The sequence below is a fragment of the Acartia tonsa genome, chromosome 10 (assembly GCF_053477335.1).
Source record: "Acartia tonsa isolate MP-2025a chromosome 10, ASM5347733v1, whole genome shotgun sequence".
In the NCBI taxonomy this organism is placed as follows: Eukaryota; Metazoa; Arthropoda; class Copepoda; order Calanoida; family Acartiidae; genus Acartia; species Acartia tonsa.
The window spans coordinates 35,899,306-35,927,093 of record NC_137269.1 but is presented as its reverse complement, the minus strand read 5'-3'; the positions used below and the strand labels follow the sequence as shown (position 1 = coordinate 35,927,093).

At 36.2% G+C, this 27,788-nt stretch overlaps 2 protein-coding genes across 15 annotated transcripts in view; one reads left to right on the top strand and one right to left on the bottom strand.

Annotated features, from left to right (window-relative positions):
* The window catches only part of LOC145329995 (uncharacterized), a 334,647-nt gene that overhangs the window by 246,074 nt on the left and 60,785 nt on the right, over positions 1–27,788 (bottom strand). The window lies entirely within an intron of this gene.
* LOC145330785 (gamma-aminobutyric acid receptor subunit beta-like) overlaps positions 6,841–27,788 on the top strand; it is a 104,604-nt gene continuing 83,656 nt past the window's right edge. The window contains exon 1 of the mRNA XM_080175451.1: positions 6,841–7,664. Within this exon, the coding sequence (XP_080031577.1) occupies positions 7,216–7,664 (449 nt within the window). The 5' untranslated portion in view covers positions 6,841–7,215. The remainder of the gene's footprint in view (positions 7,665–27,788) is intronic.

Here is a 27,788-nt window from a genome sequence, read left to right as displayed (position 1 = left end):
TAAGGTCGTCTATATCCGGATTGTTGAATTAAAGTGGTCCAACTACGGTAGAAAAAATCGTTTTTTACCAAGTTTAGCTATATCCAGACGCATCTAGACAATGGACAACAAATTGATGTACACCCCAAATTATGCAAAACAAAAATACCTCTTCTGTAGATTATAATTATTAGTAGAATAGAACGACTGATTGAATCAACTAATCAATGGCAAATAAGAGTAACCAAAATGTATAAATGATAAATGAAAACTTTGAGTACGAGTTAAATTTACAGTCCAGTATCTCTTTCTTTCTGGTTGATTATAGATATAAAGTAGCTGAACAAAGTGTCTCAAAAATCAACCATGTGACGTCATAAATGAGGGACATAAAAAAGTAGTGGGAAAGAAAACCCCTGAAAAAGAGATGGGTAATACCTCATATTTATGACGTCACAAGGCTGATTTTTTGAGACACTTTGTCCAGATATCATATAAAGTGCGAAATTCTTCTGGCTGCGACAACATAAGTTCACTGTTGCGGTTGACGTGCCTTAAAAATTATAATAGAACCAACCAAGCCTCTTAAAGTAATTGACTTGTTCAAATTTATTTGTGTAAAAAGTTATCCCATTGTAAAAAGAATGGGATAGTTGTCTATTAGTATTGGAGATGAACCAAGATAGTTGTATTTTTCAGGGTAGCTTAATTTGATTTATGTCATTTTTTTCCAATTTTCATTCCATAGAACGTTTTAAAATTCGTAGCATATCTATAACAGTATCTGGATCCCTTACTGACCCACTATTGAACTTCATCATTTACAAAGAAATGTTGTATATCGTCGAGTAAATTACTATCATTATTATTAGCGGCTACGCCCCTAGAGGCCTCAAAAACCCATTTATATTTTAGATTTGATACAAAAAGTAAAGAAATGGGGGGGGGGGGGCGGGAGGGGATTGGTCGACAATAAACATAAAATTATTGGCGGAAATGTTTGAACACTAACGCTTATCACCTGTTAATAAAAATTTGTTTAGAGTACCCAAAGTTTATAAATCGGCCAATGGGAGATCGTGTTAATAAATTTTTTGGTATCAGTGTAATTTACTCCCCAATGTTCCCCACCTCCCTGAATTATTTTAGAGGGAAATCAAGGATAGGCCACTGAATTAATCTTTCCTAAAATCTTACATATACAATTGTGTCTATCACACTAGTTAACATGCTGAGATAAGACAATCAATTAAATACAAGTGCCCAAAGTTTGAGCCAAGAAATAAAACTTTGGATACCAGTGCAATTCATTGTCCCCGCCCTCCTTAACAATGAAGTACCAATTTTTTTCAGTCAATATAAAAGATGACATGTTTTTAAAACTTTAAGATTTAAGATTCAATTTCTATTCCCTCCTTGTTAGTACAGGGTGAAAACCCGCGACCGTGGCTAAACACGTAGCGCATCCGCTCGTCGTCGGGAAGGTGATAGGTTCGAATCTCAGTCCGACTCCGCGTCATAAATGAAGACGTTAAAAGTGGTTCCTACTGTTGCTATGTCAGATGCACGATATAAATAGTTAGAGTAGGGGGAATGACTTGGCCCAAAACAGGCGCAACTTATTACCATGCACAGTTAGGACTTCTCAGACTAAGGTCGTGCAATCAAAGGGTTGGTTGTCTGATGGGTGTTGATACCCTAGGCGATTGAGCGCGTTACTCTGCACTTTAAAACGCAGAGTATGTTCAAAGATGACGTGGAGAGGACTTGTGCCCGAAGCGTCACCATGCCCCTAGAGTCAATCCTAGTACAGGGTGAAGAAATTGATGTAGATCATAATACCCGTTCCTCCCTTTATCTAAATATGAACAACAGATGAACAGAAGCTCTCAATTTTATTATTACATATCTGCCATGCTTCTAATGATCATTTGCTAGTTTCCCTCACACAATATTTGAACCATAAACTAATAAAAGTCCCCCCCAGAACTTTTCCAGTCAAAGAATAAGAGACTGTGTTACATAACAGAAGAGAAAAATCAATTCAAACTGTGACAAACCTATTCTTATATCCTTATAATAAAGTAACAGGATGTCTGTTTGTGTGTTTCTCTGTTTGCCTGTGTGCTTGTGTGTATGTTTGTACTGAAGGATCTCGCTATCCGCTGAACTGATTAGGTTCTCCTTTACAAGGTAGCTTCTCATACGTCTTGGGAAGGTTTATAACTATTTTGGGTGAGGATACCACCAACCTCCCAAGAGAAATCGCAAAAAAATTCCTTTCTTTTACATCTAAAATAAGAAATTGATTTATCGAAATCAACTCCCCCCCCCCCCCCTCCTCAAGTGCCCCTAGAGGCCTCTAGGGGGGCGTAGCCGCTAGTCTGTAATATAATAATAATAAAAATATCTCTTAACTTATTTATGGACGATGAAATTACTTATCTTAGTTATATAGTAACTAAACTAGTTTAATAGATTATTTTTTTAAAAACGGAGAACTTTAAAAGCTGCTAGCGGCTAAATACTATTATATAGTTAAGGAAATGGCTTGAAACCAACCTGCGATATATATAAATCTTACAAAAGGTACCTTACTACTTAATATTCTAAGATAATCGATTCCATCAACTTTTTTACAGTAAACTGCACATGATCCAAATAAATGAAACGCGCAACAGATATTAACCCAGGTATGCATCTGCAGTTAATCATTATATCATATTATCAACATACACACAGAATACCGGGATCTAAAAGGCAATGTCCAATATATTGATGCATATTTCTAATGATGATACACAAACTTCCCCTTTTTTTTATTACAATTAGTAGTTGAAACGTTGAAACACTCAACTGAAGGAACCAACCAATCAAAAATTTTAAAAAGTCCCCAAAGATGATAAGCCAAGAAATAAGAAAACGTTCTTATAAAACTTTGGGGACTAGTGTAATGAACAGTCCAATGTCTCCTCCATCCCTGCACATAATACCATAGGTACTTACAGGGAACTTAAGGGATAAGACAATGTTAAGAAAACAATATTATTCCTTCTCTATACATTACAATTACTTGTTGAGATTTAAAACTTACCAGTATAATTTATAATCACGCAACCTTATAATGTTTGAAAAATACCCAGTATAGTGGTCTAAAGTTTTTAGTAAAAACAGCAAAGGAATCAGTTTTTGTATGTAATTGGTTATCTTAAAATAATTCTATGGATTAAAAATTGTATTACTACAAGGTGTAAGGAAGTATTGCTTAGAATTTGCAAGAGGTTTTAATCTGATATTTGGTTATATGTGGTATTTACAGGGATCCAAAGGGATAAGACAATGACCGATAAATTGATTTGCATTCCCAATAATGATACACAAAATAACCACTATACATCAAAATTAGTGGTTAAAACGTTTGAACACTCAACCTAATGAATCAACCAATCAAAATTATCTAAAGTTGCAAAGCCAACAACATATCTATAGTATAGATGTAAATACAGACAACTACCTCCCTTCATTTTTCAAAGACCTCTTTCGTCTGCTTCTAAATTATTTTCTGCTACTTAGCTGTGTAATATAAGCAATACCATTGGTTGATTATGAATGAACCAAATAGAAAGGTTGCATAAGACGATTGCGATGGGGAGATACAGTTTTTTAACCTTTTCTCTCTCTAGTGTTTTACTTTAATAAGAATACGTTATTGTAAAACTTTGGGGACTAGAGTAAAAAACAGATTATTGTCCCTCTTGGTATTTATAATTGGGTTTATATGTATATTTGTTTATGTACCTTTTTCAAGGGCTTTGGGTTTTGCAGATGGCATTCTTGTTTATTTTACAACCTGCAAATATTTTATACTTGAAACTTTGCGTAATTGAGTGACCACCCAAGAACCCCTCCAGGCCTTATTGTATCAATCATATTTAGGGGATACAGGGATAGGATAATGGATGACATATTTACCTGGTGATATTTTACCATGCTTAGATTCTATCTAATAAAATTAAGTAAAGAGTTTAGCTTTGTTATATCTCCAGTGCCCTCTCCCTCCCTGAATCATAATACAATATTACAATGTATAATAATAATAGAGATCATGAATAGAGCGTTGCAAACTACATGATATTCATATCCACTTTTTGTTATTATTTTCAATTAGCAGAAGAAATATGGAAGGAAAAAAGTTAAATCAAATTTTTAAGGAAACCCATAAAGAGACCTTATTAAACATTCTGTAAAAATCTCAACTCAATCAGTTTAGTGGTTTGCGAGATCTTAACCGACAAACAAAGAAAAACTCTTTATAAAAGGATAGTTAAAAGAAAAATGCATGCACATTTGTTAGTTGTTTTAAAATAGCTAAAACCCTAATAATTATAGAAACGTCTTAATTTGACCCTTTTAACCCTTTTTTTCACTCTAGTGAATTTATAAAAGGTTTTTATAGACAACTACGTACATTTACTTTCCTTTTATCATTGTCAATATTCTTTATTCTTAGATAAAGATGGATAAAAGATAGATAAATGGATAAGTTTGAAAATATATAGATAGACAAGATATTAAAAGAAGCGTACAAGGGGGGTGTATCCACCCCCTTGGCAAAATTAAAGGTAGAAGATACACCCCTTTTGGTGTTCAAACCCAATGACAAAGATTACACCCCCTGGATGCACCCCTCTAAAACAGCCAATGGGGACAGGTTTCATGAAAAATTTACACCCTCTTTGAATTTAAGGCGGATATGAAAATAAATTTATACCCTGTTGAAATATAGGGGGAATACCTAAAGGGGTCTATCAACCCGCCTTAAAATCAAATATCACTGCACCCCTCTCATGGTCTTTATTACAATAACACCTCTCTCGATTTCAGTTTAAGGGGAGTGTCAAAAATCGTTAGTGGGTTAATTGATTGAAGTGCTCATCGCGCACACCCCTGGGAAAACCCTGCGCACGCCACTGTATATAAAGTTTGATGTATAAAATATTAATGAAATACAATATACTCTTCATATTATATTAGCTTCCAACATCAAGGAAAATTTAGAAAAAATTTAGAAAAAATTTGGTTTTTTTTGTAATATATTTTTTTGCTTCATAAGTTTTGCATAAAATAAAAGTAATAAATCGTTTATGTCTAGAGAGAAACATTAATTATAGGGTGCTTTTTAAAGTTTTTTTTCTCTGTAACTTAAGAATTCATTAACTACTAAACAGATTAAAATCTTCATTTTAGGGCAGAGTCACATTGGTCCTGAGAAGTTTAGGTTATTTTTTTTTTTTAATTCAAGGCTTAAAACGGTTGTAGGCTATTTTTCCTTACCCCTTCCAATCCAGATGTTCTTGATGCTAGGGATTGGGCCGCTAGCTATCATACACTAACAAACTAATTCTAACCTAATTGTAGAAAAGTCTTTTTATAACTAAATTTTCCTGAAATTGTTAAGTATTATTTATATTGTCAAATGCTTTGGTAAAGTCAAACCAACACAAATAATGCATTTTTAACAGACTGCAAAATTTTAACTATCTAAAATTGTAAAAATGTCCTTCTATTTCTTATTTAAAAGAAGCGTTTTATATAAATAAATGTCTTTCTGTCCCTTGAATGTTTGTTATTTGTGATGAAATTTGCCATCCATTTGAGATATATTGTTATTTCTTATCCATTTTATAGCTGCCAAAAATTTATATTAGTTAATTCTATAACTAATCGTTGTGCTTAGCATGGATCCAAAGGGATAAGACGATCGATGATAAATTGATGTACATCCCTAATGATAATAAACAAAATTACCCCTAATGTAGATTGAATTTAAGGCCTGAAATACTAGTTTGTAACCAAGCAATCGAAATTCAATAAAAAAGTTTTAAAGCTAACGAGTAAGTTAACCTGGCAATAAAACTTTGGGTAAAAATTGTGGCTCAATATCCCCCCCCCCCCTTAAACCAAAGGGATGATAATCTATAATACAAAGTAGAACAATGTTTGTTTGTCTGTCTGTTTGTTTGTTTCTAGCGAAGGATCTCGCTAACCGCTGAACCGATCGGGTTCTCCTTTACAGGGTAGCTTCTTATAGGTCCCAGGAAGGTTTATAACTATGTTTTTGGGGGGTGGGACACCCCTAATCCCCCAAAAGATAAAAAATACCCACCACCCCAAAAAAAAATTATTTTAAAAAAAATCTAAAACACAAAAAATTAGTTTGATAAAACCTCTTGGGGCAAAGCCCCTAGAGGCTAGGGGCGAATCCGCTAGTCTTTTACAAAGGCAATGTTATGGTCAACCCCACAAAACTCTGCCTTTTAACCTTTGAAATTGAACTCCTAATGTTGTGTCTGTATTTGGAAGTATATTTCTGGATAAAGCCGGAATATTGAACAAATATATAGACAATATATATGGATATATCTCCACTCAGACTACTCGACACTACAGTATAGTAACATTAGGGAGAGTTCAAACTATATTAAATCATCTCAAGAAAAGTATATAAGACTTTATTTTTTTATATATAAAATACACTATCCTGAAAGATTATATGTACTATGTAAATTTATAAATTTATGTTACGAAATAGATACTTAGAATATGAATAGACTTATTTCCCCGAAACAAAAAAAAAGAATATTATACGGTGGCATGAACGGACGAAAATGTGAGTAAATGAAGCTGGAATCCTACAGAGGTCTGCTCGGCTTCCAGTGGGGGGTGACTTCCTTCGAGGTTGAAATTATACGCTCTTGTCCCCCTCGTTCTACGCCCTTCCCCTGCAAGCCTCGTAATCCATGGTGCCCAAATTTATTTAGATTCCCCCCGCCCCTTTTTATTGGTTTACCAGACCCAAGTCGTGGTATCTCTAGTCAAAATTAATCCACGCTTCTGAAGACGTTACGCAACAATTTTCCACCGCTGAAAATTAAGTTTAACAAACATTTTTACCCATTTTTGGAATAATTACATTTCTATGAGTTGTGAAACACAGCCAAAAAATGGCCTAAAACTGTTTGTTGCTAAGAAACTAGTGAAAATATGTTAGTTGTTATCTCAAAGTTATAAAAACATGTTAAGAGAAGGATAGCGGTGATGTTAAATCTATTGGACGTGCCATGAGAAAATACGCACCACTTTCATCCATGAGTCTGTAACCCCCCTGTATCATTTTTTCCCCGCATTTTTAGTTATTTACAAAAAAACGCTAAACTTTTGTTGTGAAGCATCGCCATGCAAGGACTGACCCGCCTACTTCAGCTTGGCGGCTTTTGCCTTATGACATGGCTGCTTGTCCGCCCGCTGCCGCCTGCTAAAGCAGCTGTTCCGGTTGACGATGGCAATTCGGCGGGACTGAACATCTCACTGCTGCTAAACCGATTCATGATCGGGTATGATAAGCGAGTGCGGCCAAACTACGGCGGTATACCCGTTACTGTCGGTGTCACCCTGTATATTTTATCCATCGGTGATCTGTCGGAAAAGTTTATGGACTTTACGTTTGACATGTATTTCCGGCAGTTTTGGCATGATCCGCGGCTGGCGTTTGACCGCGGGCCTGGGTTGGATAAGCTGGTGGTTGGTGCTGAGTATATCAAACTTATCTGGGTTCCAGATACTTTCTTTGTGAATGAGAAGGTTGCGCTTTTCCATCAGGCTACCACAGAAAATCAATTTCTTAGGCATGAAATAAACAAGTTTTAAAAGAAAAGCATTTTAGGTACTACTGACTTTTTACAATATCTACTATATAGGTAGGACTCCATGTAATTAAGATTTATATGTAATAGAAACTTATTTTAAAGGTATTATTTGGTAAATAACTATAGAATTTTGATAATTTTAAGAGATAAATACAATTTATAAAACATGAAGTTTTCACACCTAATTATTTTTAGATAGAGAATCAACTCTTTTATCCAGAAACTATATATGTTTTAATAAGTTATGCGAATTGACGTTATATAGACAATGCAATACTTTTGGTGTATTATCAGATTTATAAAATTAACAGTTAGAATTTAGCTGAAAAAAAAAATATTTAAGTTTTGATGTTAACGATGTTTTAAATTAAACTATCTAAAGAATGTTAAAATTTTATTTTTTGGATGGGGTAATCACACATTTTATCCCCCCAGTACCTTCTTGCTCTTCCTACAATTTCGTATATTAAAATTATTATTTTAATAAAGACAATTCAGATTAAATTTGTCTCATGTAGATTAAGCTTAAAAACATAAATATTGTAATCATTTAAAGATGTATACGTCTAATCTCTAAAATAATTCTTTATACAATATATTCTTATGCTTATAGCTTAGACCTAACCCGAACCCGCAGGCCAAAGAAAGAAAATTTAAAATGGTGAAATCCCTTAATATTAGTGCCAATACCACATGCACCCCCCCCCCCCCCTTCATTTATTTGAAACCTTTTGTTTCTACCCTTAGTGAGGAGCTTTAACCCTGTAGAGTTCTAAGGTGTAAAAACTTTGTGCTGTTAATATATGATGATAAGACTGAAGAAGTTATGGTAGTTATAGGTTTCTTGTTGAACTGAATAATATTGGCCATAATGTCCAAGTAAATTCCAAAGGGATTCTGGAGGCAAAAAGGAACAATAGTCCGTAGTTTACACTTTGTTACACAAATTTTATAATCAATTTATCTTATTTGTTGGTTCAAAAACTTTGAGTATTTTTAATGAATTTTACTGGTTAGGTCCAAACTAAAAGTTTCACTACAAAGGAATATTTTTGTTTATTATCATTGGAAATGGACAATTTATATTCCTATGCTATATTCCTTTAGATCCCTTTAAAAATCTTACAGAACAAAACAAATACTTAAATAAAACAAAATTTGAAAAGGATCAGTGGGAGGGTTAAATTGTGGTCCACATGTTATTTGGGGGATGTTGTATTTAAAATTAGCTGAGGGCTTCATTTTCATACTTCTTTCATCTCCTTTCTAAATTAGTACCGCTAAAAATTCTGCACAGATATCAGCACATGGGGAAAATTCTTCCAGAAAAATAATTAATAAGATCCATCCCCTATAGTCTAATTTTAGTAATAATTGTCAATATCTTAACAAAGTTTTACGATAAGTTTAATAAATCTTTGCAGAAAATAATAATTTTAGTTAGATTCAAGTACCCAAAAAGTTCATTGGTTAATATAACTTTTAATCCTCAATATTATAACATCAAAGATAAATATGACAATGAGAATATTCTGTGTTATAATATAAAAGAATAAACAGAAGTATAAGATGAAATTTAAATAACCAACGAGAAAATATCCATTTAACACATAAATTTTTTTTAAAGGGCTGGACAAAAAAGTAAAAAAAAAATAGAAGTCCATTTTGATTATTATTAAATCCAGTTACACTAAAAGATAAAGAAAAAAAAACTTAAGATATTTTTCTTATAGATATTAATTATCTATGTCCTTTTTCTGACAAGTAATGCAAAGGATTAAAAAGACACATGGACACAGGAGTGCAAAGTGAGAACCCTTTTTTCTTTGTGTGTGTGTGTATGTATGTGTGTGTGTGTGTATGTATGTGTGTGTATGTATGTGTGTGTGTGTGTATTTTGTCTGTGTATGTCTTTTGTGTGTGTTATAATTATGTGTATAGGAACAAGGCAGGGATCTTAAAGGGATAAGACAATTTTGGATAAACTGATATACATACCTAAAATTAACCCTTCTGTATGTTGGTCAAAAAGTTTGAACACTACTAGTTTGGAACCAACCAATAACAAATCATTAAAAGTTCGGGTACCAGTGTAATATACAATGTAAGGTTCCTCTCCAATCCGGGGAACAAGGATCAATATATTCATAAATAACATGATTTTTTTCTGCAGAACATGTTATCTAAAAAGTGTCGTCTGCAGTAAATGTAAAACAAATTAAGTATAAAGATTCTTTGCTACTAAAAAAAGAAGACAAATTTTATTATTTTCCAAACCTAGCAACGATAATGTAGAAATAAAATTCCTTCTAATAACGAATAATAGAACATGTTTTGGAACTTCCTCTTAAATTATAAAAATCAATTTCATAGTAATGTAGTTTAATTTTAATTAATATAGAGTAGCTGTGCTACTGGTAAGGTTGAGCAAAGACAAATCCGGTGATAAAATAGTCTCATCAATCCAGTTTTATAGCTCACCAATTTCTGGGCTATACAAAGATAGAACAATGGATGATCAATTTCCCCAATTTCTTATGATTCTACTAGCGGCTTCGCCCCTAGCCTCTAGGGGCTTTGCCCCAAGAGGTTTGATCAAACAAATTTTTTGTATTTTAGATTTAAAAGAAAAATTAAAAAAAAAAATTTTCTTTTGGGGATTTTTCCACCCCCCAAGAAAATAGTTATAAACCTTCCCAGGACCTATGAGAAGCTACCCTGTAAAGGAGAACCCGATCGGTTCAGCGGTTAGCGAGATCCTTCGCTACAAACAAACAGACATACAAACAAACAGACATCGTTCTACTTTGTATTATAGATAGCCTGTTGATATTGAAGTTTTAATTTCATCTCACATAATTTTCATTCCCCTGGGGGATATACCAGAGAAGTAGGGGACATTATACTGGTACCCAAAGTTTTATACTTAATAATTATTTTATCTTATTTGTGGCTCAAAAACTTTGGGTATTTTCATTTACTTTTGACTAGACAGTGGTGTGCGGTAAAAGGTGTAAAAACCCCCATAAATTTTGTAATTGGGAAGGGTAGCATTCCTTATTTTTCATTCCAAAATGAATTCCCTCCCCTCCCGTCTCAACCGTTGACGCTGGTTCCGAAATAGTTTTAATCTGAAAGGGTAATTATGTTGATCATATTTGAAGATATACATCGATTCATTTATTCTTTTATTAATTGGCTCAAAAAGTTATCTTTTAAGTACTTTACTTACTGGACCGTACAGAGATAATAAGTTATAGCAAAGCTCGGAATCTAAATCAAGCACTATAGTATTTATGTCTGCATACTACTCTTTGTATTATTTTGCTGCGCTACGTTTGGACATGAATATCCTTGTTAAAGATAAAAAGGTGCATTTTTTATCTTCAAACTGGCCTAATAAATTATATTACCTCTATCAAATTAAGAAAAATCTTTCTTTAGGTTTTGATATACAGTAATCAAAGATCTTAAAGTATAGAATAATGGACGATAAATTTAAGTACATACAAATGAACAAAATGAAAACTTCTGAAGATTAAAATTATTGGTGGACAATGGAGTTTTTTTTACAACCTAATCAAGATTTTAGAATTGTCCCCAAAGTTTTAAAGCTAACAAATGACCAGAAATGTTTAAATTCTATTGTCTCCTCCTCTTCTGACAGTAGGGTCAAACTTTAACAGTATCCTTATAATAAAGTAACAGGATGTCTATATGTCTCTGTGTTTTTATGTTTGTACTAAAGGATCTCGCTAACCACTGAACCGATCAGGTTCTCCTTTACAGTTTATCTTTTATATGTCCTGGGATTATAACTATTATAACTATTTTTTTTTTTTGGAGGGGGGGGGGGAAGGTACCACCACCCCAATTTATGTAGTTCCTTAAATATATATTGAATTTGTATATATTTAGGTATAGCTTATTTAAAAGGTCAGCTAATTTTTAGACTACACACATGAAAGAAAATAGTTCAAAAAAGATTGACTTCCTTAGAAGAAAATGTGATTATGCACTGCCTTTAAAGTATCTAAAATCTAAATGATGCTACCAAAAGTTCGCTTTTAAATACTAATCCTATTTAAAAAATCTAGAAGAAATATTTTAGTTATATTTTTCTAAATTTCTGTGGTATCTAACTTATCAGCTTTTCTACATAATCCTTGAATTGTGCTTAGATTGAATTTCCTTTTATGGAGGTTAAAATGAAATCACTTGATTACCGATTTGACCGTAGTTGACCATTATAAATAAAATGGTCAGCTTTTTTAATAAAAGCAGCTGCTCTATAAGTCGTGTCGGTCGGTCTGTAAATAATTCTTACTTGAAGGACATAGGGTAAAATTATCTAAAATCTGTGGGGGGAAAAACACAACATCTATTAAAGGAAAACTCAAACATACATTTACTTTTGTAGAATGACAAACGTTTTTACAAAAGTAAGAAGTAAAAAACTATCTAGAAGTCTTACCAAAAATTGTAAAAATGCATAAATATTATTATATCATTGGACGTTTATATATATTTAATTTTTGAAGACTTGATTATAGAGTTTATGTGCATCTAATCGTCATAGGACAATTATGAAAAATAAATTATCATCTAAAAGAAATTTTGTAAATTAGGTGCAATCAATTCTTTGAAACCATACGATTCAGAACGTTTTAAGTCGATTCTTATTTGGAGCCGTGATGAAATAAAAATGATAAAACCAGACCAAAAAAGACAAATCGATTAATCAAATGGTATTAATGGCGCTGTTCTCCCTTATATATACAAATCTAATTCTCGGGATAATGTCGACGGTAATTTAAGACATAGAAAAACCATGTTATCGACATGCTGTTTTTTGACCACATTATGATCAACATTTTGCAATTAATCTCATAAAACTTTTATATAATTAAACTAATTATTTTATAACAATGTATTTTGTTTGTTGATATAATAACTTGACTATAGTTTGACTGGGGTATTATGAAAACTTCCAAGTATGAGGCTTTGTAATGAACTTGAGACATTCGAGCACTGTAAAAATTCGTATTACAAAAAGAACAATAAGAAAACATTCTATGATGGTCAAAATTTTAAAATAAAGTACACTGTCATACTTTTCCATACAGGTACGTGCATAGTAATTTGTAAAGAGGGGGAGGGGGGTCAAGGAGTTTCAAAATGATTAATTTAAAAGGGGTAATAAAGATGGTTATGTACAAATATTTTTGTCAATTTGATCAAAAAGAGTTCAACAACATTTTCATATAGAAATATATTTTTTTTACAGTGTATGCTAATGAAGTATATTTATTAGATTAGTCTGCAATCAAAGAAGAAAAAAACATGTCTCTGCAATTTTATGCATATCTTTCAGAGGACTAGACTTATACATTTACTAATATAATGAAAAATATTTATTCTATAATCCTTATGTTTGAATGTTTCATTATTCTGCTTGAATGTTTTTGTCCCCTTTAAAAGATCTGGGCAATTTTTAGGCAACTAGGCTATTTATTATCTGCTTTTTAGAGGATTTTTTAAACCTATGTAGTTAAAAGGCTATTTGCTTTGGATTCTTTTGCTATAGTATACATTGGTTGGTGTACTATATTATAATATATACTACTAGCGGCTTCGCCCCTCGCCAGGGGCCTTGCCCCAGGAGGTAATTAAAAAAAATTAATTACTATTGGTGCTGCCGCCTGTAGTTTTATGTGAACTTACTTTCCCATAAGTAAAAAAAAATTGGGGAAAAATAAGTACCTACGCAACAAAAAAAAGAAACAAAAAACAAACAAAAATTGTGGAGAATTTTTAATTTTGGGGGGGTTGGGGTTGTCCCATCTCCCAAGAAAATAGACTAAAACCACCACAGGACCAGTAGGTATATTCCCTAAATAGTAGAATCCGATTGGTTCAGTGGTTACCGAGATCTTAAGGGACAGACGGACATACAGACATCGTTCTACTTTGTATTATAGATAGTATATATACTACTAGCGGATTCGCCCCTAGCCTCTAGGGGCTTTGCACCAAGAGGTGATAAAAAAATTAAGGCGAAATTCGTTAAAGGACCAAGGAAATCTTCAGCAAAAAAAAAAAAAAAAATTGGGGGTGGATTTTTTGTTTTGGGGGGTTGGGGGTGTCCCAACCCCCAAGAAAATAGCTTAAAACCACCACAGGACCAATAGGTATATACCCTGAAGAGTAGAATCCGATCGGTTTAGTGGTTACCGAGATCTTAAGGGACAGACAGACAGACGGACAGACAGACGGACAGACAGACGGACAGACAGACGGACAGACAGACGGACAGACAGACGGACAGACAGACGGACAGACAGACGGACAGACAGACGGACAGACAGACGGACAGACAGACGGACAGACGGACAGACGGACAGACGGACAGACGGGCAGACAGACATCGTTCTACTTTGTATTATAGATATATACAAGTTCACTGAAAAGCAGAATCAAAATTTAGTAAAGTCGTGGTCCCAAGAGATCGAAATCATTGCCTATACTTTGTTATTTTTGCTTATTGAATTTTTAATGTATGTTTTTGCTGTTGAATGTCTAATTGATTTTTTGATCACTATGTGTGGTTTTTTAAAGTAACTTCTACAGTTTGGGTCTGTTCACCAGAACGTCAATACGTCAGTCACAATCTATTTTTAATGGATATATTACAAATATAGTGTAATATTTTAATATTAAACATTGAAATTTTAGATATCAGGTTTTATAGAACTTAAGAATCTTGCGCAATCTAGAAGCAGTTAATTTTAACTTTTGGGAGCTTCGCTTTTATTAATGTTATCATCCTTGATTGAATGCAACATACTATTTAATTCATTAAAATGTTCATATTTTGTACCTTTATTTTTTTAAAAACCTCTTTTAAGCTATTATTTAATGGAGCTCTAATAAATGAACAAAATATAATTATTTGATGTGTAATTTTAATTTGAAGGCTATTTTTGAAACGTTTTTGCAAATAATTAAAAACAAATTTGTTTAACACAATTTTCATATATTGTCATAATTGTTCAGTTAATTTCTACCCTATTAGATGCTATGGGCGCTGCTACTAGTTTCAATTTAAATCCATTCATGTAAATTACTAGAGTAATCAAGCATAACTTTTTTGACGAACATAGTCGCGAATGGGCCGTAAATATAGAGAAGATGCGAAAAGAAAAAGAAAAAAGTTGAAATCGAGCATTGAAAAATGACATTGTATTCGGCAGGTCATAAAAATATTGTTTATGGGTCTATGGGAGATCATATTATTCTTAACATTTTCCAATACATTTCATGTGTACCCACATTTTTGTACCATCCTAAAATAAAAGATGTTGGATGTTGTATATATGTCTATATTTGTTCTTTGTATCTTTCTTACTTTTTGTTGGTTAGATCTCAAATCTACAATAAATTAAAAGGGAGCAATTGATTTTTTTACAAAAAAAATATTTTTAAAATTAGGAAAAATACAAATGCATAAAACTTGTTTTATAATCGTTATTGCTGCGCAACTCGTGCAGACTAGATTTTGAGGTTAGAAAAGGTTCTGTGGTTCATTCTTATATTCAAGGAATCATACCATAATATTTCTCTATCCCCTAGAGGGTATTGGTCACTTGATTTTCCTACTGATATGACGACACACTGCAAAGTATTATAAACAATATGGTTCAAAATTTTAATGAAGGGTTCTAATCACTTTTGTTGAGGTTCAATGTTTGTATTTCATTGAATATCTTTGCTTATTATAATCAAAAGCGAACTTTAGGAACAATGTTATGATAAAGTCTAAAATTACAAGTATATCCAAAATAAGCATCCCCTATATTATTTTTTGGAAAGATATATTTGGGGGTTTTGTAAAACAATGTTGATATTCTAAGTTTGATATTCTTCGGTTGTCAGAAGAATTGTATTGTATTTTTGGGATTCGCTGTAATGGGCGTTGTCATCCTTGTCAGGGAGGGAGGGGAAATCTGACTATAAATTACATCGGTATCCAAAGTTTTATTTGTTGGCTCAAACTTTGGGTATTTTTGATCAATTTTATGGTTAGTTCCACACTAGAAGTATCCAAACTTTTTAACCAATGATTTTATTCAACAGAAGAGGTAATCTTGTTTATCAACATTGGGGATGTATAATTATATCAATTTATACTTATTTGTTTTATCCCTTAAAATCCCTCAAGTTATGTCAGTACAATTACATACTGAGGTTATAGAGTAGCTGTGCAACTAATATTATGGTGTAATGTATGCCAAGCTTCGAGTGCAAATAACTTTACATGGAACTTTTTACAAGCATAAATGTTCTTTTAAAAAATACAGATAACAGACTTTAAAAAGAACTTTTACTTTTTCAGCGTTGCCTTTCTTTAATTCGGGTTGGTCCGTCAGTTTTGATCGTTAATTTGGCATGTTATAATTTTATTTTTTAACTTGTCATAGGGATTTTTGTATCAATTGATTGATAACCCTAAACATAAAAGCTAGTACTTTTCAGATTCGCTGTAAACAATTTTAGCTGTGAATGTGTCAACACTGCTAGCCGCAAAACTCATTTTAAATGTAAACATTAACACACATGTTTATCAAAACTTTACTTCAACAAGGATCACAACATACTTACATGGATAGCTTTTTCCAGCTCAGATTGGTTAGTTGAGCACCAACCCCTCCCCATCTTAATTTTGGAACAAAATTTAATATAAGGGGGGTTAGTGTTATCATTGTTTGTTTATCTTTAGGTCAGGTATAGGCTCTGTAATATTTTTTTTTAAATAGGATGATGTTCGATAAGCAATAAAAAATGATTATTGAATAAACCTTAATAGAAAAAAAAGTAAAAATAATTTAACAAAATAAGATTTAGAGATTTATAATTTATGTGTTGTCATCCTTGTATACTTATGACTTGTGACAAGAACTAAAGTTATCTTTCCGCAAGAGACTCGTAGTGCATGGGGCACTCTAAAAATTATAAAAAGTTCTGATTGCAAATATGTAAAAAAATAGAAATAAATGCCAACAAAAAATTTAACCTTTAATTTGAAATTATCTGGGATACAATCTTGTGGACAGAATATATCATTAGGTCTTATTTTGTTGTACCTCTAAACCAAATCTTGCCTATAATGTAAACGATTAGGCAACCAAACTTTCTACAGATGACCTACCCTTAGTTGCACAAACTTTGTTTAGAGGTCTTAACTGTACACGTTTATGTGTTGCGCCTGTATTGAGCCAAACCATTCCACTTTTTAACAACAGTTAAAAATAACGTCTTTATGACGCTGGGTTGTGACGAGCTTCAAAACTGAATGACTGCTCTATGTGTTATGTTATTCGTGGGAAGCTGCTCCACAAGTCAGGAACTTTTAGAGTGTAGATGTGAGATGAAACATTTGTTGAGGTCACTCATTAAATATTAATAGTTCTATACCAATAGATTTATTAAACTAGATGTTTATTCAGAATTAATATATACTTTTTTTAACAAAATATCAACATGTATGTAGAAAAAAAGACATTTTCAAATTAAATTCTTTTATACAATACCGAACATGAGATTCAGACTGATCATATATTTACGTTTAAATACTTTAAATTTAAAAAAAAGTTAAGTCAAACAAAAGTCCATACATGGCGAGATAGGGGGAGATAAGAATAGAGATAAAGAGAGATAGCAAATTAAAAGATAGAAATTAGAGAATGATAATTGCTGACAGACATACAATTATATACTAAGCTGGATCTTTAAATCATTTTAGTGGTGAGCCAGCGCGGCATTTCATAAAATGATGTGCTCTCATTGGTGGAAAGTTGGCTCACCCCGATCTGGCTCACCACTAAAACGATTTAAAGATCCAGCTCTGTAGCCTTGATTAATTAAAGAAATTAATTTTAAGAAGTTGATATTATAATTTAATTATGCAGAAATTGGCTGTAAATCACACTGGTAGCCTAGGTTTATAACCATTTCATCTTATTTATTGACTCTAAATCTTTAGGTACTTTTATTGAACTTTGATTGATTAGTTCCAAACTTTGGGACGTAGAATTATTATTCGTCCATTGTCTTGTCCCCTTACATCCCTGATTATTGTACTTAAAAATATTTTTGGTTGAACAAAAAAGCTTTTGTGAGTGGAAATTATGAGATGAGCTAATGCAACTTTCTTTCTTGCCCATTAACTAAGTTTATTCAATAAAAGAATGGAAAATAAACAAGATTTTTAAAAAGATTTTGAAGGTATTTAGGGAGGGGAGAAGCCTGTTTAAATTAGCGCACAATATTTCTCAAGTTTTACTTCAAATAGCCTTTTGAGCTTATAAAACTCTGCTCCATAATAATTGAATAAGTTTGAATTAAGAGGAGGGGGTACATTTTTGTTTGTTTCTAACTTTAGGTCTGGTTAAGATATGTTACGTTGAGTACTGGGTATCCCAAGTATATTGTTTAGGTACAGGATACAAAAGATCCCCCCTTACCCTAATTTCAAATTATTTTCTAAAAATGGAGAGGGGTTAATGATCAAGATTCACCCTTATTTCCTTCAATAATCTAAAGGGATTGTAAAATGTTAATGAAAATATTAATTAATATACCCCCGTTTTTGTTCACAAAATCACATTTCTTCAAATTTATTGGTGGAAAAGTTTGGACACTGCTTAACGAACTGCTTTATCCCTTCCAATAAACAGTAACTAACACCAATTTTATTATTTTTACACTTTTTAGTAAAATTCCTTGAAAATTACATGAACATACATATGTGGTATCCGCCGAGGATAAATGGCAGACACCGGAGTTCAATTAGATTACGGCAGTGTGACAGACGTGGACACCTTACTATAGAGAAGCTACGCTTCTCTAGCATTCACTAGATAATAATCAACATCTATTTCAGTTGTCACTTTATTGAAGGTTTAAAGGATACTAAAGCTATATACAACAAACAATAAATACATGGATAGGAATAAATAATCATAACATAAAAGCATTATAATACATATACAATAGTCAGTTTGGGCAATAATGGTCCCCCATCCCTGGAAAGGGTGGGGGAGAATTAAGAATACAGTTAACCATAATAAACATGACAGATTCAATCATTAATTTTAAGGATAGGGAGGGGGTCGTCAGACCCCTTCCCCAGGACTCGGGGGAGGGCCATTGACCCTCCACCGAACCCCAGTTCAGGGGTGCCATAGGCATGGCTCACGGTTGCCGAATACCACAACTCTCCCCTCGGAAGGCTGGGAGAGGGTTTCCCTACCAGACTTCCGACAGTGGTTGAGGCCTTCGGTCCGCTCCTTAGGGCTAAGATATATATACAAACGATAATGATTCAATGGAATCCTAGTGGTGAGTGTTTTCTCAAGGTTGATGGGCTCCCAACGTGGGATAGAAGGCAGAGGCTGGCTTTGGTTGGACACGTTGTTCGGCGCCGGCAGGTGTCAGGTTGGCAGGTGGCACCGTTGTTGCTGGGACGGTCAGCAGTGGGGCCTGCTGGTTGTTGTTGGCAGCGGCTGGGGCGCTGGCTGCCAGGTTGATCGTCTGGGCAGCGGCCTGTCCTCCTGAGGGGCCGAGGGGTCTGCCAGAGGGCGGTCCTGGCCTACCTGGGCGGTCATGCCCGCTATCAGCTGATTGCATAGACACCATCTCCTCGGCTGCTTCCCTGCCGATGGGAATGGCATCCCAGTCTACTGAAAAGTCCCGGGACTTGGCATGGGTGAGCCTGGCTCTAGCCAGAGCTTTCCTATACAAAGTTGGATGGTACAGGAACACTTGTGACATCGCATTCAGGGCTGCTCGGACGCCTCCTTGTGCTGCTGCCAGAGAAATGATGGTTAGGTCCCCCAGCAGTTTGAGGATCAACAACAGCAAGCACAGTATGGCTGCGCCATCTCCCCACTCGTGGATAGCTTGTCTAAATCCAGCCCAGACATCCAGGGCGGCCTCTCCTTCCTCCGCCAGTCGGTCAATGTTGTAGGACACTATCCCATGGTCTCCTGTGGCCGAACAGCTGCCTTGCTGAACGCAGGAGCCATAGGATAGGCCGGTCAGCATGGCGCTCTTGTATGCTGGGAACGCCAGCAGTTGTTGCCAGTCGTTCAACTCGGCCTGCGAATACAAGCCCCCTGAACTGAAGTCATCCAAGGGCTCTGTCAACAATTGCTTAGGCGTATCCAGCGGGGGTGGCCTCTTCTTAGGAGCGGGGGTTAACTCTATCCAGCCTTCCTCCGCGTGCACAGTCAGGGGGTATGTGGAGGAGCAGGGAATCTTGGTGGCGTGTTCACTATATACTCGTGTCACAGCGTCTACAAATCCTGTGGGTTCTACTGGCACTTTGTCCCAACACTCCTTGTGTTCGCGGACAACGTATTTATGGCGTTGGCAGGTCAGCTGCAGCAGGATGTCTCCCCTCAGTACCGAGAACGTGCTCCCCTGGACACGCACCGGGTGGGCCGGGTCTAGTTGCTGGAGCTTCCAGCAGTTGGCCGCTACTTCTTCTGCTGCTGTGCTTTTCATGCGCGTTTCCAGGGTAAACCCAATATAACCTGCATCAGTCATATGTGAAGTTTCAAATATTATTTTGACTCTGTAAATGTTCAAGTTAGGGCAATAAACGGCTAATTTTCGTTTTATTTGGGGTCCGTGGGAAACAGTCTGATAATATCGGGTGTAAGGGGTTTATTATTATATTTCCATATACGAGTATATACTGACCCTTGTCCGAGAGGTGTGAAATAGTCCAAAATATAGGGGATATAAAATATTAAAATTCTGTAATATCTCACTACCCTTCTGGACAGAATATAAAATATTTTTTAGCTAAATATCATGTGATTTGCATGATTAGGAATCACGGAACCTTGGCATATTTTCTAGAACTTTCTTGGCTTTTTTTGTAGCTTAACGTTAATTAAAAAATACCGAAATTATAAGAAGCAAAAAGCGGTGCATATTTTCTAACCCTGTCGGGTAATCATTAAAATTTACTTTACCTAACCTAACCTAATCTTCATAAGCTACTGTGAACGTACGATGAAGCCCGCAACTTCGTTTTTCTTTCCATGATCCTAATTTTCTACTAATACTCCATTTGCAAAATATGCGAATTTCCCAAAACTGCTTCTGATAAAAATTGTTTTAATACTTCTTTTTTATATAAAATAAATATGATTGATATTATTTTGTTTTATTATCTTGATTAATAGCTTTACTAGGGTGATAACAGATATAGTTCAAGGAGCTAAAGGTATAAGACAATGAGCGATAAATTGATGTCTATCCCCAATGATGATACACAAAATTACCCCTTCTGTAGATTAGATTTAGCGGTTGAAACGTTTGGACACTCAATTTAATGAAACAACTAATCAAAATTCAATAAAACTCTAAAGTTGTTAAGCCAACGAATAAGAAAACGCTATTATAAAACTTTGGGAACTTGTGTTATTTTTTTGCTAAAATTATTAATCTTCCTTAATAACTATAACTTTCTATTATCACCTTCCGGCTTGTTATTTGGGATGTGTGGAGTGGAAAATTTTTAACAAGGATGACAATATCCATTAATGCAAAACATTAACATAAACGTATAAGTATATTTAGTATAATCAAAATTATAAGTAAGTATTCTGTCCGTCTGTAAAACACGGGCCAAAAGCCTTCATAGCCGACGCCAACATATATCTTTTATTTTAATTAATCCATTTACGGTTTACCCTTTTATACAAATTATAGAAAAGCTTCGCTTAGTTAGAAGGGGAACTTTTATCTATTACCATATGTTATTTCTTGGGGGGGGGGGGGGGGAGGGGGAGAGGTCAAAACTCAAAATCATATATATCAATCGTCATATAGGGGATTTATTTTTTTTTTGGGGGGGGGGGTTAACTTATAAAGCCTAGGTGTCATGTTATCTTCCCCTTCCCCCACCCTCATTTTGGTCAACCCTTCTTAAATAGGGAAGGGGGGGGGATGGGTCAAAACTCAAAATCATATATATCAATCGTCATATAGGGGATTTTATTTTTTTTTTGGGGGGGGGGTTAACTTATAAAGCCTAGGTGTCATGTTATCTTCCCCTTCCCCCACCCTCATTTTGGAACTAACAAGGATTTTTTATAACTTCTTCTTCCATAAAAGCGGATATTAACACTTAAAGATTCAGGGCAAAATTGTAAGTTAATTTTTTTGGAAGACTCTAATTAACCGACCCTAATTATAGAAAATTATAGAAAAGCTTTGCTTTTAAAATGCAGTGTAAGTTACAGTAATTAACCGATCCTAATTATAGAAAATTATAGAAAAGCTTTGCTTTTAAAATGCAGTGTAAGTTAAAGTAAGTAAATGAAAGTAAAATTAGTGACAGACGGACGATACGTAATTAAAGAAAAGCTTTTGCAAAAGGAAAGAATATTTTCCCATCTCAAATTGCTTTTCAGCAAAAGGAGGTATAACCTCAAGGCCCAAATGGTTAAGGAACTGATGTTCCTCGGCTACAATAACCTTATTCCCAAATCAAACGTCAAAGATTTTTTGTAAGCTGCTAAGCCATGAGCCGTTTGCTTTGAGATCAATCATTCTTCTTGTACATATTTTATTTTTAATACATCTATATTGTTTAACTTTAATAATATTATCAATAAATTATGAAGAAATAAAATTGAAAATAAACGTATAATTAAAGAATCATAATGGCAATGCATTTCTATTTTCAATTGTGTATGAATATTATGAAATAAACTTATTTAGTACAGCTAATTTCTTATTTATTTATCCATAATAAAAATTCTTTCTTATATAGTGATAAGCGTGACCGCGATGGCGCGTCAACTCGCGGTTGCGATGGTTATAGCTTTCCCCGCACTCGTTTCTCCGTCGTCTTTCACTCAGTACGGGCTCTCCCTCGTCCGACGAATTCCTCTCTTTCCATAAATTTTGTTGTTATATAGGGGTTCTAACGACGCGCTTGCGTTATGTGAAAAAACAAGTAAAAAAACGGGCAAAAGTATAATATTTTTGGGAATTATTTATCAAAAAACAATTAATGCTTTACTAATATGCATTTTTCAAGTAATTTTCCAGCTCGAAGAGCTATATAAGACAATTTAAGCTTATTTTATTCATATAACTAGCACATAAATCTCACTAGTGTGAGCGCTCTAAATGGTATTACCTTGGTATGGGTTTACCTTGGCAAATCAATCGATCAATGAAATGTGAATTTTGCGAATCACGAAACCTTCTTAATTCAATCTATTTGAATCTTGGAATTTGAAATATGAATTTTTTTAACCTTTAATTTAACCAATTTAATTCAAAGGGGGGTAGAGTGGCGACCTCCCCCCCCCCAAAAAAAAAAAACGTTTCTTATCAACAACTTTAGGGATTTTAAGTTAATTCTGATTGGTTAGTTCTTTAAGTTGAGTGTCTAAACGTTTTAACCACTAATTGTAATCTACAATAGGGATAATTTTGTGTATCATCATTGAGGATGTACATTAATTTATTGGCCATTGTCTTATCCCTTTAGATCACTACTAATTAATACATAATGACCTTTTTTTGATACATAAATTACAGTCTGTTGTTAACCATAAGTGGTTGAAACGTTTGGACACTCAACCTAATGAACCAACCAATCAAATTCAACAATTCTGCAAAAGTTGTTGAAGCAATGAATAAGAAAACCTTATTATAAAACTTTGGGGGACTAGTAGAATAAACAGCCCAATGGAAGCAAACCAGAAAGTCATTTGAAATAATGTTTTTGAAATAATGATTCTTAGGACAACAAAACACAATGTTATAAGCGAATGATAAAGTCTAAAAATGAAAGTTTGAATTAATATCAAGACCTAACAAGGATGACAACATCCATAAAAGTAAAGATCTGAAACGGTAGGACAGACGAATATTAACTCTTGTAGAGTGTCTGAACTGAATATACAAAATATAGATTGTAATAGGAATCAGTCATTGACGTCACAAGAAAAGAAAAGTAGGATGTCTTTATTCATTTATATTACTAAAGAAAGAGTAAAGACTCCCTTGTGTGCGTGCAAGTATTTAAATATAATATGATTTATTGTTATTTGATCTTTGGGTCAGCCACGGTGTTCGTACAAAAATGTTTAAATAAAAAGAAACATATTGAATAGCAATGTTTAAATATAACAAAAAACACAATGATTTACTTTTATTTATGTAGAAAAATAAGACAAAATTTTAAAAACTTGAGTATTTGGTATATTATATAAAGAGCTAATTTTCATTATTGGTGCATCATTGTAAACTCTCCCCCCCCCCCCCCCCCCAAGCCGCGGGAATTCATTAAGAATAGATAGAATAGGAGGAGAATTATGAAAATAAATTTCCTATTTTAATTTTGATAAGACAATGGCTGATAAATTGGTGTAGGCATTTAGGATATTTTCAATTCATCATTTATGCATCATTGTAAAACAACCCCCCCCCCCCTCGCCGGAATTCATTAAGAATATGATATCCTGGACCGGCTTTGTAAAGTCACAGGACACGTATGATATCTATGTTTATAGCCCCCCCCCCCCCCCCCCCCCAAGGAGTGGAATAAATAAAGTATAGCCGTTTGAGTTTCCTAGTTTAATTTTGATAAGACAATGGCTGATAAATTGGTGTATTAAAGGATGCAAACTTTTTTATTTTAATATCCGTGGAAAATTATGGAAAATGCAGCGGATATTAATTGATTTCAAAGCCATACTAGAAAAGCTTTTCTTTCATTCAGGGTTCGGCAGCCATAGTCTCTGTGGCTTTTCATATTGAATAAAAGGCAAACAACAAGTCAAGTCATGACTAACTTTTAAAATCATTGGAAGAAACATTCAAAAAAAATACACTTAATTAAAGAAAAAAGTTACACTTACATGACAACATACAATGGCCGATAAATGATGAGACACAGTCTTGCCCCATCTGTAGATAAAATTAGAGGTTGAAAAGTTTAGACACTGAACAAAATGAACAAACCAATCAAAATTCAATAAAAGTCCCTAAGATCTAAAGCCAACGAAAACATAATTAACAAGGATGACAACATCCATAAAAGCACTGAAACGGTAGGACAAAAAGACATTAACACTTGTATAGTGTCAGAACTGAATAATCAGAATATAAATGTATAAGAGTCGAAGCAAAATTGAACGGAATAAGGAAAAATAGATTATATTTATTTCAGTACTTACGAGATTTAGTGAATATACATCAAAAATATATTCACCAAACCTTATTCTAATTTAGCGGGTATTGAAATATTAAAACATATTTTTTAATATTTGTTGACCAGCTGAGAAGGTAACAAGATATTACCCTCTGTTAATATATATTAGTATATTCAGATTTTCAATTTAGATATTCCCCTTCTATGTGTTAGGATATATGCAGAAAGGTGTGAAGTTTGGACTTCCGGGGTACATGGGATATTAAGAAATTTTAATATATTTACGGGAAAATAATATTTACAAAATATTGATAAACAGTAATATTTCACTACGAAATCACCCTAGTTTTGATTTATTTAATATTTTTCAAGAAATATTCAAACTTCAAATATGATTGACCTGCATGTATTTGGGCTTGTAGGGGGACGTCAACATCTCTGGCCGACACTCTGGGCAGCGCAGCCGCGGCTGGGTCAGCTGCCACGAACAACGCTGGATGGTTGGTGGCATGGGCCTCGAAGTCGCAGTTCACAATCGAGGTGGGGTTGGTCATGTTGATGAAAAACTGGGCCTGATGGTCAACCAGGTATGCATCCATCACTAGGCTGGGCTGGAGGCTGCGGATCAGCCTCAAGGGGCAATCTCTCCCCAGGTGGTCCCACACGTAGGTTGCTTCCCCAGTGATGCAGGACAGCTCAGAATGGGGACACTCCAGGGTCAGGTGGTCAGATTGAGACTCCACCCGTCCATCCTCTACCACGTAGGTCTCTTCCTTGACCAGCAGCCGTCGCTCCTGGAGCACTAATTCATTGCGGTACAGCTGGCCCTCGAAGTGGACGTCCTCCCCTTCACAACCCACCCCCTCGGGGCTGTTGACGAGGGCGCCCACCATGTCGATGGTGAAGAACAGGGGATGGTTCAGCTGGAACGTCAGTGGCTGGGTCTTGCCTGGCAGCGTGTAGACTCGGTTCCTGGCCAGGTCTCGGCACGTTTCTGGGTCTATCTTGGTTGGCCTCATGAGGGTGGGGACCGAGGTCACCTTGAGGTGACCCCATACCCCACACCTGAATGTCCACTGGGACACGGTGAGCTGGCAACTGTACCCGGTTGTTTCCCTCACCTTGACTTGCTGCAGGACGTGCACTTCATGGCCCAGGGGCACCTCCTGGTGTAGGGGCTCCGTGTTACACATCTTTTCTTTATTGTAGGATGTGACGTGGGTGGGGTTGGCACAGTCCCATCCCACCAGGACGTAGCTGGTTGTAGGCCACACGGCTGCCAGCAGGAGGCCCCACAGGACCATCCACCAATGGGAGAGGCTTCCAGGCAACCATCTACCTCGCACACGCGGCTGGGGATCTTCAGCTCTGGTCACGGCGGCTTCTTGTGGCTGGACACGGCTGGGCTGCTCCTGGCTAGATACAAGTTTCCATTGAGCGTTATCTTTGTGCGGCCGGGGCACCCCGATACCCTCCCCAATGACAGACTGGCAAGCGACTGGCACTTGCCTGGGTGTCGGCTCCCCTAGCCCCAAGTGCTCCCTTCCCTTGTCCAAGGCATGCCCAGTGGCATGTGGCTGAAGTGCATGTGGCACAGGCTCGCCCTTACTCACTTCCCTCCCCTGCCCTAGGAACTCAGGTGCATGTGGCACAGGCAAGTCCTTATCTTCCCAAATTTCAATCTCCCCAGCCTCTAGTGCAGGGGGCACAGGCAAGGCTGGGGTTTTACAATAGCTTGGATACAACACATTTAACAAATTCAACTTATCCTGGTGTTGGGCAGCTGGGTTCCTTCGGCTGGCAGGGGGCTCTGGATGGCATGTAGCTGGGCTCTCCCTGCAGGCTGGTGGCGCTGGCTGACTGGGGGTGACGGGTGTCACCCCTTCCTCTGGGACTGCTGGCTTGTTCCAGGACTCAGGTCTCTCGGTGGCGGCGACGGTTGTCGCCCCAGACATCAGGTTGGAGGCTGGCTCGTTCCAGGATCCAGGTATCTCGGTGGCGGCGACGGTTGTCGCCCCAGGCACCAGGTGGGAGGCGCTGGATAGCACCCCCCCGTCATCCCAGGTGGCGACGCCGGGTGGCGTCCCATACATCGATGCTGAGGCGCTGGCTAGCGCCTCCTGCCTCTCTCGTTCAGCGGCCGCCAGGGCCTCCCCGTACACCGTCTCAGGGACGCTGGGTAGCGCCCCTCCACTCTTGCTGGGTAGGCTCAGTCGGGCAGGTTCCATCATGTTGAGGCTAAAAGGCTGGGGCCTCAGAATCTCTGGCTCGGCGATGTTGTTGGGTTGTATCAGCTCTGGCCCCAGGTGGTTGAGGCTGAAGCCTAGGCCAACCCGGTTGGGTTCAGCCGCGCCGCCCAGTACGTTGATCCTAGCTGGGACAGTCCCAAACTGCGGCATCCCATCGGCTCGGTCCGCAGCTTTGGGGGCGGCTGCTTGCTGCGGTGGTGCTGGGGGCGCGCTCCCTTCCATGTGGGCCACTCTGCTGGGCTTCCCTGGAGGGGCGCCCTTATCGGCGGTGCGCCTGCGGCTGGCTACCTGGGCCCAGTCAGCTCTACAATCGGCCGCCGTGTGACCGTCATAGTGGCAACGCTCGCACTTGGCAGAACGGTCACGGCGTGGCTGGGTGCGTCTCTCCTCTAGGCTAACTTCCACAGGCGTCGGGCAGTCTCGAGCTCGGTGGCCTCTCCCCTGGCAGCGGAAGCAGTGACCTGGAACCTTGTCATCTGGAGCGACCTTCCCCATCTGGTGGAGACCCGGAGCCAAGGCGCCAATCTCCATTGGCTCCGAATCATCATACTGGGGCAACTGGATGCTGGCGGATCCAGTCAGCCCGTCGGTAGAGTCCACTAGGCA